Below are 16,313 nucleotides of genomic sequence, written 5' to 3' on the forward strand. Positions count from 1 at the left end.
GGCTCCGCCGCGGCACCAGGACGCGTGCGCGTGCTTTCTGGAGTGTGAAATTTGCAGAAAATTATGAGTGCGACAAAAAATTCTGGCTCCTTAACAGCTTTTTTGAACTGCCAGGGTTATCCTGCCTCTCTAGGGTTCAGCTGTGGGAGAATTTCACTCTTCCTGCCCGGCTGTTCAGTGGCATCGTGACAATTTACTCCACGTGAAAATAAGCCCTTCGGTGGCTGGAGGCACGGCAGACACCCTTCTGCTCTATTTGTGCCCTCGTTCAGGACCTCTTCACAGCCCCCCACCCTGCAAAGTGCTGCTGCCTAAACGCATGGCAGGTTAAAACCCAGATATGAGGATAAAAGTAGACTCTCTTACCTGTGTTTCTAGAAGGAGCTGATGGCACTAAACATAAAGGGATTTAGAAGCCTACCTTCCCTTTCTGTGGCCAGTGGGGTTTGTTTATTTTTATGGGACTTTCAGCTCAGGCAGTGAAAACCAGAGAGGTCCCCGTTTTTATATGCATTATATAAGCATCCACTTGCCTGGCAGTCTGGAGGGGCCCTTGGTCTCAGTTATTACATGCACCGGGGTAGATAACTGTGCACTTCCCTCTTCTGCATTTGCAACACACATGAATTAAGATTTTCCAAATAAAATACTCGATCTTTTATAGGGCTGCCAAAGCCAGCTTGGAAAATAATAAGTTTATGCAACCTGTTTGTGTGAGCTGCGTGCGCTTTGCGCAGCAATGGCCAGGCTGAAAATCCTGCAGCACTGCCTGGAAACTTCCCAGGCAGAAAATAAAAGGTCAGTGGCATCCGGCAGACACTGCCTTTCAGCGAGGGGAAGCCAGCAGTCACCCTGCTCCCCTGCCCATCACGTTCAGCATCCCCACACCCAGCCACATCAGAACAGGTACTGCTACCCACAGTTAAACCAACCGGGTCACCCCCGCCAGCACCCCCATCCGCACACGTTCAGCACCGCGGCCCCCCTCCAGCCAGCACCCTCGCAGGACTTATCTCTTACATGCCCGAAGGGATCCAGGTGGTTGTTGGTGAGCTTCAGCTTCTGGAAGGACACCAGCTGCCGCATCCAGTGCGCGCCCGTGGCAGGCGAGTCGGGGTGGACATAGAGCCGCCCCGGCATGGCCGGCTCTGCCTTGCCGGCCACCATCCTGCAAACACAGCAGTTACAAACTGCGTCACCTGGGCAGAGCCCATGTCACAGTGTTTTGCCATTGAGCCCACACCACCCCCTGTGGGCCCCGGAGCAGCCCTGTCCTGGGGGATGTGCCAGGCCCCGAGAGGCTCCCGCTGCCTGCAGGGTCTGGGATCTCCACCGCTCCACGTGGCATTTCCTTGGGGTGGTGTCACCATGTTGACATGGGTTAAGGAGAACATCTTGCCTCGATTTTTGGAGAGGCCTGGCCATGGAAGAAGCCTTCCAAGGCCATCCTGCAGATGGGGATGATCCCACACACTTCTCCAGGAGAAGGTTCCCAACAGCAGTCAGGGGCCGTGGCTCCCATGGGACGGGGCTGCCCCCAGGAGCTGGGTGCTGGCCCTGCTCTGCCCTCACATCCCTTCTGCCAGCTGCCCTTGCCCACACATCAAACCCACCGCTAACGTTCACGGATGTGAAATCTCACTCTGATGCATCCCTTAATGGCAACTGCCCCATTACTGTGTATTGTTCTCCTCTTATAAAACACCAATAAAAGCAATATTACCAAAAACAACAGAGACTTTCCAGCAGCAATAAAATGAAAAGGGGAAACAGCTCAAGGGCTGGCAAAAGCTAAATTAAACAGAGTTAATAACTATCCATCATCTAGGGCTTAATGGTTAAAACACAAAGTGGACTGGGCGCTGCAGAGGCCCTCAGTCCACTCCTCTTACCCAGCGGCACTCCAGGACAAAAGTGAGTAGAAAAGGAATTTTTAAAAACTGGAGCAGCCCTAATGTGCAAGTAAATTATTGCAGTTTTATAGGATGTCACTGGGCTTGTTCCCATTAAAATGACTACGAAGTTTTCCATTGCTCGTCTTTTCACCATGCAGCAGTAAGCGGAAGGTATGGGGAAAAAGCACAGCCTAGTCTCAGTCAGGGAGATTGCTAGGCATACTTTTGGGTAAAAACCAAGAGAGAAAAAAACACGCTTCCTTTGTCAGTAAGCAAAAAACCCATTTGCCTCTGTGGTAAGTAATTTTACTATCAAAAACACAAGGAAGGGAAGAATTAGAGAAGAGAAAGAAACTCTGGAGGAAGAATAATAAATTAAAAGAAAAAAGATGGGTCCGGAGCTGGACTGCGGTAGGCGGAAGAGCTGCTCCCTTCTGCTGAAGCAAGCGTGACTGAACAGGGCTTGGAGTAAATGACCCCACATTTTACTTCGTAGCTGACCTCCTAAATGCAAAATATTGGTACAGGAGAAGGAATTTCAGACATAGATATGTATTTTAAGGCCAAAATTGACCATTATATCACCCAGTCCAGGCCCTGGCACAGGCTGTGGCTTCACCCTCTGATGCCTGCACAAGGCCAAACAACCTATGCTTGACCTAAAGCATCTCCTCTGAAAAGACATCCGATCTCTCACTCTGGAGATCCACCAGCTGCGTTAGCAGTTTGCTCCAGCAGGTAATCACCCAGCCTGTTCAGAACATTTAATTTTGAATGTTTCTGGTTTTAACTTCCAGCCCCTGGTGCTTGTTGCACCTATCACTGCTCTATGCACGAGCTCTGGGACGTTGGCATCCAGGGAAGGCACAAATAGTCCATCCAATTGCAATTCTTACTGAAAGGAAAGCAAATGCAGAAATGTTCTCTTACCATTTATTGTCGCAGAATTTATACCGGTGGTCATCGGCTGGGACGATGTCGATCAACAGGATGTACTTGGTCTTGGGGTTCATTCCAGTCACTTTGACCTTGTAACTAGGAAACATCCTCCTTGGGAAAAGCAAAGGGTTAACACGTTAGTGAGCAAGCCAAAACAGCTCGGACTGATGGAAAGCTTGGAGCAGCGCCCCAAAAGGCAGCTCCACCACCAGCACGTGAGGAATTCATGCTAGGACAAATGAGCTGCAAAACATTACTGCTACTTAGACATCACCTGAATTAAACTCAGCCCTCCCAGGCCGCGGGCTGTGCAAAGGGCTAGCACAAAAATGCAGAAAAACAAAAACAGTGTATCATAAAAGGCTGTGTATACACATCTTACATACATAAGGAATCTATGAGATATTAAAGAATATATTTTTAATAAAGCTATGGCCATGAAATCAGTATATACATGGTCTAATGGAGATGGCCCTGACTGGGACAGGCACCTCCATGGTCTTCCTGAGCTCTTGAAAGCACCAGGAGCCAGGATTTGCAGGAGCAAGCACTTTACTTTCTCTGAGCAGCTATTTTCTTGGCTCCATCTTCCCAACATCCTCCTCATACAGTGGAAAAAAATAAAATAAAATAAAAAATAACGATCCAGTCAGTTGAGCAAGCTGGGAGCCAAGGCAGCAACCCGCTGTGAAGTCTCCTTGTCATCAGCACAAGAGGATGGAGGATGAAAATGGCTACATCCTGCAGTCACTGTAATTGCTGTAATTAACAAGGGGCCCAACCCTGATGTCACTGCTCCACGAGACGCCCAGACCATTCTGCCATCCCCTCCTGCAGCCGAGATGCCCCGGCTCGGCAGCACCATTTTGTCGCTGGTTGGGGAGAAGGCAACAAAATGGGCCCTGTTAGAAATCATCTCAATCGACTCTTTTACACACCCTGCATAAATTCCAGATGTTTACCATGTAATTAGCCGGGACTAAAAAGGGGTGGTTTACCAATGTCCGTATTTGATTTTCATTCATAAACTCTGCACTCCTCTTAACCTTGTCCTCATACAGGTAAGCACCTGTATAAATACAGTAGGACATTTCAATTTACGAATACACAGCCCAATTCACACATTGAAAAAAATTGCATAAGGAATCCAATCTGAATGCCAAGACTTTAAAAAAAAAATTAGGCCTCAAAATTACATTTGAAAATGAAACCTAAAAGAGGAAAAATAGATTGAAAATCAGAAAGGAGATTGATGCAATTTGACAGTTGCTGCATTGTACCCAGAGAACATCCTGCATCGGGGATTTTTATAACATCGAGCTTCTGGATTTCTTTTTTTTTCTCAATCATTTCATTTACTGTAGTACATCCAAGCTGCTAAAGTAGCCGGACTGATATATTGTAAATGTTAAGTGCTTTTTTAATGGCATTTAAAATTAAGCTTCAGCATATGGACTTCATACAGCATGGACATGCCTGAGTTTATAATGTTCTTTAGTATAGCCCTCTAAAATAAATACAAAGAGCCAAAGTACTACTATAATATATACAGCAGAAATTCTTTAAGGATAACAAATGGGGACTCGCATCTGATTGAAGGTGTTGCTTAACTTGCAAAATGCTCAGTATCTTGCAGTGGTAGCGTTGGGCTAAGCAGTCAACAGCCGAGCTTCGGCCACGTTTGCCAACTCCCCGCATTCTTTTCCAGGAAAACATGGGGTAGGTTTTAGTAATTTGGCTGTGCAGGACATTTCATCATTATTATTAGCTGCTGCATTTTGGCCTTTAAAAAAAATATATATGCGACTAATGTGCTGTCCAGGGACTTGTCAGTTTAATTTTCTTAATGAAAACATATTTCTCAACCCCTTGGCAGGGAGTCGTTTAGTAAATATCTCTTTGCAATATGATACAAACACGGGTTGTGCATTTCTGGTGGGAAGGCATGACAAATCGAAGAGCTGTGTCCAACAAAATGCAGTCATATAGAGTTTCAATTGAAAAAATAAAAATAAAAAGGGCGCGTGAGTACCTAACACCGCGTCCTGCTCCTTGCAGGAGAGGGGAGCAGAAACCCCAGCCGAGCTACGGGGCTGCAGCAGCACAGCCGTGCCCACCGTGGGCCCGTGCAGCTCCCGGCGAGCCCTGGGAAGTGGCCAAAAACCTGCCTGCTTCCCCAAATTTACGGCAGGTCAACGGAGCCGCGCGGCAGCGGGCTGGAGGCGCAGCAGTGCTCTGCCAAGGCTCTGCAGGCAGGAACTCTCCTGCGGATGGGCGTGCTCTGCAGAGGATGAGGAGCACTCGCCTGCTCCGCAGTGCCAGATTTCCCTGACAATAGCTTGCTTCAGCATCCATTACCCACAGCCTCGCGCCGAGACCAGCAGCGGCTGAGGAGCTCCATCACCACGGCAAAGGCTCGCCAGCACCTCGCCAGGTGCCACCAGGGCTCAGCCTGGTGCTTTGCCCCCTCAGTCCTGCCACCACATGCCACCCGAACCTGGCCAGAGCTTCCCCGTATGGAAACCGGTCACAGAAATGGTGAATCTGGGACTTGCCCAAGTGACAGCAGCCACACTGCCGCTCTGCAGCGGGGAAGCTCACCGGGGTTTAGCTCTGGGCACACACACGGGGCACAGGGTAACCATCAGCAGTTTAAGCCACCAGCAACCAGGAGATTGAAAGCAGCAATTGCTGGTCTCTCCGGCTTTGGTTCAGATTCAAAGCTTGGTCAGACATAGTGTCCTGGGGCCCTGAGCACGTAAATGCCGCCACCGTCCCACAGCCTGTGTCTCTCCCTTTCCACCCTGTTTCCAGAAGGCCCGCACGATGTGTCCTGTCCAACCCACGCACAAACTCAGGGTGACGGCTGTGGCCACAGCCCCGCGGAGCACTGGGTGACCGCCCCGCACAGGCAGACACCGCGTGAGCAGCCAAGCACCAGCAGGCCCTGATTTTGAACACGTCCACCACCCGCTTCTGCCAGTGAAGACAGGACCACACAGACTCCTCAAAAGCATCTTAACGGTCTCCTATGCCCCTCACAACCCTCTGCTGGACATCAGAGCAGGGGACAGGGACATTTCTACGCCCCGAGGTGCCAGCAGTGGCAGGGCACAGCTATGGCGCCAGCTCCCACCTCAACACAAAGACATTTTTGTGCTTCCCCAACAGAGCTGCCCTCAAAGAAAGCGACCACAGGATAAAGGCTGCGCTGCCTCGCTCCATACATCTGCCCTGAGGTGAAAGCAGCCAGGCTGGCCCCAGTGGCAGCGGGCTGGGGCCAGGGCTGGTGCCTTGGGAAGAGCCAAGGGGATGAGCGGGGCCCGCGCCGCCCGGCCACAGCCCCAGCTAAACCCGTCCCCACTGCTCGGTGCAGATGAAATGTAGCAAAAACAGTAAAAGCCAGGAAAATAAACAAGCAGCACAATTCTGTAGCCCTCCCAAGCTTCAAAGATGATGTGCTAGTGAATTATTTGTTCTGATAATGAAGCAGTCATTGCTTAGCTAAGTTTATGCTAGGCACGTTTTATCTCTACATGATATTCACAAATTGTTTTAAAATGAACTGTTAGAATAAGCATCTCTTGTTTATTTATTTATTCTATTACCATCCAATCCCCTCGACCATGGAGCAGTTACTGACATGGAGCCAAAGCTCCTATTATGTTCAAAAAAAGTTTAATTAATGTGTAATTGGTTGGTTGGGTTTGGGACAGAGTGATAAGAGGAAGGCTTTGCTTTCATTCGGGGCAGCAGTTCCCAGCCCTTCGGGCTCTCCAGGCCTGGCCACTCCATGGGCATCTGACCTGTGTCCCGGTCCTGCTGTGAGCAGCACGGTAGGTACAGGATGCCCGCGGTGCTCCCAGGTCCTACAGGGCCTTGGGGACAGGGGACAGCAGCCAGCAAAGCTCAGAGCATCAGGGCTGATCAAAGGGCTGGAAACACTCATCCGAGCACCAACCACCCCGAGCTATGCTGCTCGCCAGGACATGCATGTCCCAAGGACATGTCTTGGCACTGCTGGGTGACGGGGTGGCCTCTGCATGCCCCTCGGTCCTCACCCCCTTCTGCTCCCAAGGGTCTGGTCCTGCTCACAAGCAGACATTGCCGATGCTCCTGCTGAGCAAGGGGCCTTCTTCTGGCCCACCCGCGGTAAGTAAGGAACTTGCCTGGTGTTTCCATGGGGAAAACTGCTTGGAAACAAGGCTCGTGAGTCCTGCTGGAGCAACCCAAGTCATGTCCCCACCAGAGGCTGAATCGGTGCTCTCTGAAGCAGACTGGAGCTCACCGTGTGTCCCGTGCTGTGGATGGTGGTTCTCACACTACCAAGGGCTTTCTTCTGTCCTCTCAGGGGTAAAAATGTCCCATAGCCTGTCAGACATTCAGAAGCTGAAGTCCTGTTTTCTACAGGGCTTTCAACGGAACAAGGATTTTACAACCCTTGACTTTGGGGCGACCAAGTAAAGTGGCCTTTAAGGGACTGGCTGGTCAGGAGCTCCAGCACAGCACTGTCTGGGAAGGTGATGCCTATGGCAGTTCAGGTCATGAAACAATCAAGAAAAAAATATAATAAAAAAATCACTCGACATCTTGGCCAATATGCCGTATCACGGCTGGAGGACCACCTCCTCAGAAGTTGCTGGGCATGTGGAGATGTCTCCAGTGATATTCCCTAAGCAGCAAAGCAGATCACACATCTAAAAAGCCAATAATGAATAGCATAGCCCCAAATTCCTCTTGAGAATTGGTCATGGCTGCTTAAGGATGCTATCGCTCGTCTTCATTGTTAGGCGGGAAGAGAAAGAAATGGAATGGTAGAGCTTCAAGAACCACGTTCTCATTCTGATGACCTTTCCTCTTTTTCCTAATTTCCCTTCTTTTGACAGATATTTCTTCCATTGACTTAACGCATCTCTAAATATAATATTCTCCGGGGCAAATTAAAACAAATTTGGGGATGTCAGCTGTTTCTTTTAGCCTTTTAAATGGCATTTCCTTTTTGATAGATTCTTGCTTTCAGAAAATACTTTAAAGAGATCAAAGGGTTTTTCAACAGGGTCCCATTTTCCCAGTGTATCCTAACCCTCAGTCCCTTATTTCTCTTATCACCCACGCCACTCCGCTATGACGCTCTGTATACAAAGTAAGAGCAGTTAACTTTGAAGTGCTGGATTAGCCCATGCCAGATCCTTGCCTCAGAATAACAAACAATACAGGTTCAACAGGAGTTCTCATCAGTAGTTCATTTTTCAGCCCCAAATTCACTGTCACTAACACAAGCAACATTGAACTCTCAGTCTATGGACAGATAGGAGAGATTTATCTGGTGGCAGGACCATGACCTAGTGATGAGAAGGTCAGACAGTTAAAGGATTTTTGTATTTTGGAATGGCGAGGTTGTATTTTTTTTTCTGGCTAGCACATCTAATTTTTAAATAAAACATTGTTTCTCACATACTTGAGAACTTGGTTAACGGCATGGCTGGTTTCACGGTCTAGAAACATTTCCTCTCTTTGCCCCATGGTGACTTGAAGCGTGGAAGGGCTTCTTGCCTTGGTGCTTTCATTTTGCCACACCAATGTTCAGCGGGGAAGGTCCCAACGTGCAGGAGGACAGAAAGCATCAGCGCAGGAAGCTTCACCACAGAAAGAAACCACGCAAGAGTATGGCCAACGTCCCGGTGCTGCGTGGTTCAGGGAAAGCTGCCCCCTTGCCAGCCCAACTCCCTCGGCCATGCAGGTCCCTGGGAGCTTTCAGAGGAGCCGTGGGCTCGCTGCGGGCTTCGAGGCAAAGCTGAAGCCTGGGCAGTGGTGGGGATCTTCTTCCTCTGCTCTGAGTTTGACCAAACCCTTCCTGCAGCCTAAGGGTGAGCGGGGAAGGCTTTGGGAACACGCTTAACTGTGAGCATCCCATGCATGCCTTTAGGGGACTAACAGCAAAGGTTGTTGTTGGAGACAGAAGCATATGAAAAACTAAAATCCCATCCCTGCCCTGCTCAGTGTGGAAGAGCTCCGTCTTCCCTGCCAAAGTTGTCGACATCTTTAGCAGCACGGCCAAGAGCCATCGCAGTTTGCTCCTGCTCCTTTCTCTCAAAGCAGGAGTTTGCCCTAACAGGGTAATTCCAGGACCCCGAATTTAGGACTAAGCAGATCAAACATTCCTTAAATATCTAATTTATTTCCAAGTTTTAAATTGATGGCTCACATTCCTCCACTGATCTAGGATATTAAGGTTTGCTTTTGGATCAAAAACCTTGAGCAGAGATTCTTGTAACTGCCTCAAAAAATTCTGGACAAATATTTCCCTTTAATTGCAATGAGAACTGGGCATCCATATGCCCTATGGAGCCATGGAAAATTTAACTTTTAAAGGATTATTCACAGAGGAAAGCTGCACCAGCTTAGCCAAAGCATTTATACTTCTTCAAACCTTGATGTCCTAAAAACTAGTTTTATTTTGGTTTACTAAAGTTGATTAAGAACAGATTTTTTTTTAACTGAAATAAGCCACTCTTAAAATGAAACTCGAACATCTAAAGGGGGGTTGCGTCTTTTCCACACATGCAGGCTGCTTTATTGATTTTTTTCTGCACAATATTTTCCTACATATGCTTCCTAAAACCTGCTACCATGAAGACTGAGGCTATCTTTGTACCTGTGCACATCCTGCAGTCTGGCCAAAGCTCAGTTTCAGTATCTCAAGACTCCCGTTCACATCCCAGGAAGGTTGTGCTGCTACAGAGGAACTCCTTTTTCTCTTCAGTGACTGCTCAGGAAAATGTCACTAGGCATTCAGGAACTGCTATTTTTTACCGATTTGCCATAGGCTGCATCAAATTTTTTGTCCCTGGCAGTATCTGGAGAGAAACTGCAATGCTGCAAAGACTGGCATCTTGGAAAAAGGAGTGAAGAGCGAGAGCTAAAGCAAGGCTAGCAGGAGGCGAGAAGTCCTGAGCCAGGGAGAGCGTGTTCGTGAAGCTGAACTTCCTGCACAAACGGGGTTTGGAAGCTGGGACTTAACAAAGAATTACGAAAGACAAAATGGGTTTTGCCACAAGGCTAAAAAAAATAATCGCAATTGTTCAGTTAAATGCCATCACGTTGGACAAGCAGAGTGATACTGAGGTCCCTCAGTTGCTGCCCGCAGCGCTGCTGGGCAGGTACACGGGGCGGCTGCGCACCCTCAGCTCCGCTGCCCCTTTATTACCTTCACATCGATTTTATTCATTTCATCCAGCGGCACCTCGCTGCCTGGCAAACGGGGGGGGGGGGGGGGGGGGACTTTCTGGGGGATGGAAACCTCGACGGGAGCGCTGGGGCGATGCCCACACCGCGGTCCCCACGCAGCGGTGCGGGGGCAGCGGCTGCGGCCGCCCCGTCGGGGCGGGGGCGGGCGGAGCTCCGCGGGGCCCGGAGCACGGAGCCCGGAGCCCCCTGCCCGGTGCTCGGTGCCCTCTCTGCCTCCCCCCACAGCACCCAGAGGCGATTCCCAGCCCCTCGGGGCAGCCCCGGGGTGCCCCCGGCCGCGGGCAGCAGCGTAGCCGGAGCGAGCTCCGCGCCGCACCCGGCCTTTAAAAGCAGCGAAAGAAAATTTCTCCCGAGTGCAAATTCGTAATTAGAGCAAACCTCAAGCAGGGGGAACAAGACAAAGGGCTGATTTATGGGCCGCAGCGTCCCATCCTCGGGGCTCCGCGAGGTGCAGGGTTTTATGTACGGAGGAGGCGAGCGGTTTTACACAAAGTTCAGGGAACTTTGCTAACATAAACTTTTTATCTTTTGACGATCCTTTTAATATAAAATAATCTCTTTTTTTTTTCTCCTCCCTCCCACAATGAAGCAGCCGAACATTAAAAAGATAGCGAGCGCATTTTAAAGATGTTTCCACTTTATAAATCAAGCTTTCTTGGCAACAACACGATTTCTATTGCAATGCTGAGCTTGCTGTGTTCTTCTAATGTCTCCTACAGATCAGTCCTAAGAGGGAGTAATAATCCCCCAAAGTAATTCTCAGCCCTAAATTCTCGATAATTTATAGTTGGCTCGGTCTGAGGAGCTCTACGAAGAACGAAACGAATGACCCCACCACCACCACCACCCCCCAAGTTATCAATATTTGCCTTGTTTATACAGAAAGGCTATTTTACACCATTGCCTTGGAATTAACGCTTCCGCCGAGCTTTACATTTCCTCTCCACTGAGTGAGCTTGTCATTAAAGTCACTGTTTTGTTGTTTGAAATTTAAAAATCAGGCTTCGATTTCGTTTCGTTTGTGCCCCTTGAGGTCAGACAGACCGACACTCCGGCGATTTCAACTAACGGCATTCAGGGGCATCTCCGTGCCTGCTGGGAGGGGGATTAGAGTCCTAATTAGTGCCTGCAATTAGCCGCTTTCCCTCCCCCTCAACGCTAAATGCGAGTACGTACAAATCTCCATTAACCGTCATTTTTTAATTGGGTCGAGAGGAGGTTTATTATTGCTCCTTTTTTTTTTTTTTTTTAAATGACTCGGCCGAAATAAAATCTGCACCAAGCACTGATTTTCATTTCGTCATTTGTTCCCTGCGCCCCCCCTCCGCCGCGCCCCACTTCGCGCGTGGCCCCAGCCTCGCTGCTCCTTTTTTTGTCACCCTTCACAGCTGAGCACGGGGAGAAGAAACGAAGCGACTGCTTTGTTTCGTGTTATTCGTCGGCATTTCAGCCCCGGGGTCTTTTTTTTTTTTTTTAATTATTATATATTTTTTCCCGGTACAAATTTAAAACGGTTTTAGCTTGACTGCGCCGCCCTGATTTTCACCAAAAGAGAATTTGGTTTGCTGGCTTAAAAAACAAAATTTTGTGCATCTTGGGGTCAATCCTCCGCCCTCTCTGTCCCATCCACACGCTCGGGAAGGTGACTACGTGTGCACTGCCAGCTCCAGCGGACAAAGAATGCGGGACTGAGCCCTATACATATGGATTTGTTTAAACAATCCACGTTAAGACTTACAAAGAGATAACATGCACATTTGGGATGCTTAGGGTCTAGAATTTGGTAAAGATATTACATGTCCCGCACAGACACACTCAGATACTATAAATTAAGGGTAAAATATCTGAGGTCTTGATCCCCTCGTCTTAGCTGACTTAGGTAGCAGACCTATCAAAATGAATCCGGCTCTTCCCAGCGCTAGAAGCTACAGACCAAGCCCCAAGATTTCACATACCAAAACACGGCGTGATGAGGACGGAGTTACCTGAGCAAGCACTTCATACGCAGACCGAATAACAAATAAATCGAGCATCCCCTCCTCTCTGGGGGGGACTACCGGGGATATTACCGAAAGCATCCCCGCCCTGCCCGGCCGCTCGGAGCAGAGGGAAGGTGAAGGAGCTGCTCATGGCCCCCCAGCCGGGTGGGGGCCGGGGAGGGCACTGGGACACCGGAGGAGACAGGGAAAGGCCCCCCCGCCCCACACCCCGACTGCTGCGCTCGGAGGATGAGGACCGCAGGACAACCGACAGCGTGCGTGCAGATTGGGCTTTTTTTTCCTTTTTTTCTACTTGCTCCTCATTATTCGAGTGCCCTCCTCCACGTGGTGTAAAATCAGCAATTACAGGGCACAGCAGAACATGCAGCTGGGTGAGAATTAAACGCGTTTTAACACCCAGTTCTGGCATTTTTTATTTTCCAGCAGCAGCGATGCGATCTGGCTGCCGCAGAAGCCAAGGGCAGATGTTTCGGCGCCCGCAGTGGCAGCCGGCTATTTTTGTTGGGACCGGTCTGACTCCTGGGCTGGTGATTTTCTGAGGTTTGTGTGTTAATTCTGCGATCCCTGCTCAGAGCAGCGCGGGGTGGGCAGGGAGCTCAAGGCAGGCGCAGGGACGGTTCCCAGCCCTCCCGCCCCAGCCCGGCTTCGCAAGCTGAAGATGCTCTGATTTGGTAAAAATCATGAACATTTGTCTGCTCTCAAGAAAATGCAGAACTTTCCCACACCTAACTGACCATAAAGTAGTACCTCGCACTCTTCCAGTTTTGAGATTAAAGCACATCCTAAACATTCATATTGCAAACATTTTGGTGCAAAGTATCCCAACACAGCTCTTACCGCATTGTGCAAAGCAGGGGAGCGGGGTTTGCTTTGGAAAAAATTATAGAAGTGGAACCACTATCATGCCAAAGTCTTAAAAAATATATATAAATGAATAAAAAACAACGAAGCGGTACCAAAGAGAATCGAGGCTAAATTTATCAAACGACTCTGCAACTCTTTCCAGCACCCACAGTCTTATTGCTGCCCCACTCGAACACATGCACAGTTTACACAGAAAAAAAAGTCCTGAAATGTGCGATCACGATAACAATTTTGTAAAATGCCACCGACCGCAGCAGCTCTGCCGTCCCCGAAGGGTTCGAGCAGGACCATTTCGTACGGCTCGGAACCAAACCGTGGTCGCGGGGAATTGTCACTAACCTGCCTGCCTTGGTTATGATCATTTCGGTGCCGGCTTCATGAAATTTCTTCCATAGCTCCTTCTCATGGAGATAGACTTTGATATTTTCTATTGTCTGGAAAAATAAAGATAGTGAGAAGAAAGAGCAGCACATGGAGAGGGGCGTTAGAGAGGGGCTGGAGGCGGCCGCGAAGCCCCAGCCGCGGCGGGAGGGCCGGGGCCCGAAACTTGCACCGCCCGCTGCCAAAAAGGAGAGAAACCAACGCAGCCCGGCTCTAGCTGCAATTTCCCGTCCAGGCCGGGCGCTGCGGCCAGAAGGATTCTTATTTTTATTTTATTTTTTTTTCCGTAGGGGTTTCTGCGCCCGCATGGCGCAGACGGTCCCCGATGGCGCCCAGGGGCTCCCTGAAAGCGGGGCCGGGAGCAGCCGCGGGGACATCCCGGGGACATCCTGGGGACATCCGCGGCTCCTCCCGGCTCAGCTGAGCCGCGATTTCTGCGTTACTTTCCGCAGAATTTGAGGGTAATTGCGGGGCTGAAGACAGAGAAACCGCGATGGCCCGAGCGGCCGCAGGCGACGCGAAGTTTGATTTAACAACAACAACAACAACAAAAATTTAAATCAACCAAAAGGAACCAACGACAGCCACCGCGGGGCCGGATCCTGCTCGGGAGGCGCCGGGTGCCGCAGGGCAGCGCCCGGGCTCGCCCTGCCAGCAGGAGCGCACCCGACGGCCGGCAGAGCGGCCTGTTCGCACGGGAACAAAATTAAATAAACGAAGGACAAAAGGGAAAACAAAATTAAAAAGCGCGATTCCCTGGCGATTTCCCCGCACCCCGACCCACAGCCAAGGAAGATGCGCGGCCGAGGGAGGCTCCGGCACCGCCACCCGGGGCTCCGGGGCACAGAGCAGCCTCTGCCCGTCCCGGAGGGACGCGGGGAGCGGCGGTGCCCGTTTGCCCGACGGCGCGGGCCGGGCGGTGCGTACCTGCTCGGGGTCGGGGACCTGCGGGCTGCTGAGCGGCGTGCTGCTCCCCCCGGCTACGCCGAGGACGGGGGAGCCCGCGGAGGAATCCGCATGGCCGGGCGCGGGGGCTGTTGGAAACCCTTCCTCGGTTTCAGACAGGCTTTTCTCCTGGAGCATTTCCTTGGGGGGAGAGAGGCGCACAATTAGTTCGCGGCACCGGGGGCCACTTCCAGCCCGCGCCCCCCGCCCCGGGTCAGGCCCGGCGGAGCGTCCTCGGGCTGCGCTCGGCGACACTGGCATGGGACGGCCCCGGCCCCGGGGGAAAAGCCACTGTGCCCGGCCGGGCCGAGCCGAGCCGAGCCGAGCCGGGCCCAGCCCGCCTGCCCTCCCCGGGGAGCTGCCCACGCGTGGCTGCGCTCCCGCCTGGAGCTCGGCAGCTCAGAAGCGGCCGCAGCCTCCCCGCCGCGACCCTTCCTCCTCTCCCCTCCCCGCTGTTCGCCGCCGTGCGGGGCCCGGTACCCGTCGGGGAGGGCGGCCCGGGCCGCTCACTCTGCCCCGTCCCGTCCCGTCCCGTCCCGTCGGGCGGCCGCAGCTGCGGGGCTCCGCGACGGCGCTCGGGGCCGCGGGCAAAGCGCTGTGGCGTAAACACGAGGGAGTGCAGGGCTCCGAGATAAAAGGGCCCCTCTTAAACTTGGACGGAGACTGGGAAAAGCCAATAAAGATAAGGCCTGACAGCTCTGCCGGGGCTGCCGCGCATCAAGCCCGACTTTTACTGCGCGGAGGGACGCGGCCGCCCGCCCCGCTCCCCTCTCGAGGGGAGGCTGCGGCTTCCCAGCCCCGGCCCTGCTCGCCCCGACACCGGCGCTGCCCTCGGGGAATGGCGGTGGGGCCGGATGACAGCACCGGGACGTGCGGGCCCCGTCGGAGCGCTCCGCTCCCCGGCCCCGCCGGTGCTGCCCGAAGGGCCGAGCCCCGCTCCAGCCACAGCCGAGCTTCGCGGAGAGCCCTGACCGTGCAGACGGGCAGACGGACGGCTCGGCTCCGCAGCCACCCGGGCAGGGCGAGAGCCCGGCACCCTCCGGCCCCGAGAGCCCCGTTCGGGGGAACGGGACGGGACGGGGCTGGACGGGGCGGCCCCAGCCGGGGAGAGCGCAGGTGGGAGCCGGCGACCCCGAGGGCCCCGCCGCTGTCCGAGGCCGGGAGCCCGGGGAACGGAACCGGCTCCGGGGCGGCGCAGGCCGCGGGGGGCAGCGGGGCGGGCTGGCGGCGGCTGCCCCGGGCCGGGCCACCGAAGCGGAGGCCGGGGCCCGGCGGGTTGCGGGGCTCCCACCCCGCGGGGCTCCGCGCTCCTTCTCCCCGCCCCGGGACTTACACGGCCGGCCGGGGGGCAGGAGGCGCAGCTGGGGGCTCCTGGCGTCGCCTCGGGGCGGCTGCGGCATGAAGGGCAGCCGCGGGGCGCTCAGGCCGGGCGCGGCTCGGCGGCCCCCGATGGCAGCGGCGTGCGGGGCATCCCCCACTGCGCGGATTCACTTTCCCTTGATCTTCGCGAAAAATGTTCCATAAAGATCCAGTTTGGGGCCTTTCGACTCCCTCCCTCTTTGTCTCCCCCCTCCCTTTTCCCTTCCCCTCCTGTTGCTGACGTTGCCGCTGTCAATCACGGCCCCACAGACCAGCTCTGGCCCGCTCCGCCGGGCCCGGCCCGCTCGCCCCGGCCCCGGCCCCGCGCCCACCGACGGCCCGGCCCCGAGCCCGGCACCGGCCCGGGGCAGCGGCCGCCTGGCCCCCGAGCCCCGGGCCCTTCCCGCGGCCTGCCCGGCCTGCTCGGAGCCCGGAGGCGAGCGGGGCCGCCTGTGGCGGGGAGGCCCCGGGGGAGGGGGACACCCCCGGCCCCGCCGCGCCCCCTCCTCCCGGCCCCGACGGGCCCGGCGCTCCCCGACTGCCGGGGGAACCGGGAACGGGCCGGGGGCTGCAGCCCGGCGGCCGACTCGGGAGGCTTCGGAGGCCGCAGGCCGCGCTGCGAGGGCCCGGAGGAGCGGGCCGGGAGCTGCGGGACCCCCGGAGGAAGCGGGACCGCCCGGAG

The 16,313-nt window shown here is 53.5% G+C and overlaps 1 protein-coding gene across 1 annotated transcript in view; it reads right to left on the reverse strand.

The window, feature by feature from the left end:
• The window catches only part of TBX4 (T-box transcription factor 4), a 32,981-nt gene extending 17,367 nt beyond the window's left edge, over positions 1-15,614 (reverse strand). The window contains exons 1-5 of the mRNA XM_035561159.2: positions 15,606-15,614; positions 14,255-14,413; positions 13,286-13,380; positions 2,826-2,945; positions 1,021-1,168 (exon numbers count right to left, since the gene is read on the reverse strand). Of these exons, the coding sequence (XP_035417052.1) occupies positions 1,021-1,168; positions 2,826-2,945; positions 13,286-13,380; positions 14,255-14,410 (519 nt within the window). The 5' untranslated portion in view covers positions 14,411-14,413; positions 15,606-15,614. The remainder of the gene's footprint in view (positions 1-1,020; positions 1,169-2,825; positions 2,946-13,285; positions 13,381-14,254; positions 14,414-15,605) is intronic.
• Between the last annotated feature and the right edge of the window lie 699 nt (positions 15,615-16,313).

The sequence above is a fragment of the Cygnus atratus genome, chromosome 20, assembly GCF_013377495.2.
Source record: "Cygnus atratus isolate AKBS03 ecotype Queensland, Australia chromosome 20, CAtr_DNAZoo_HiC_assembly, whole genome shotgun sequence".
In the NCBI taxonomy this organism is placed as follows: domain Eukaryota; kingdom Metazoa; phylum Chordata; class Aves; order Anseriformes; family Anatidae; genus Cygnus; species Cygnus atratus.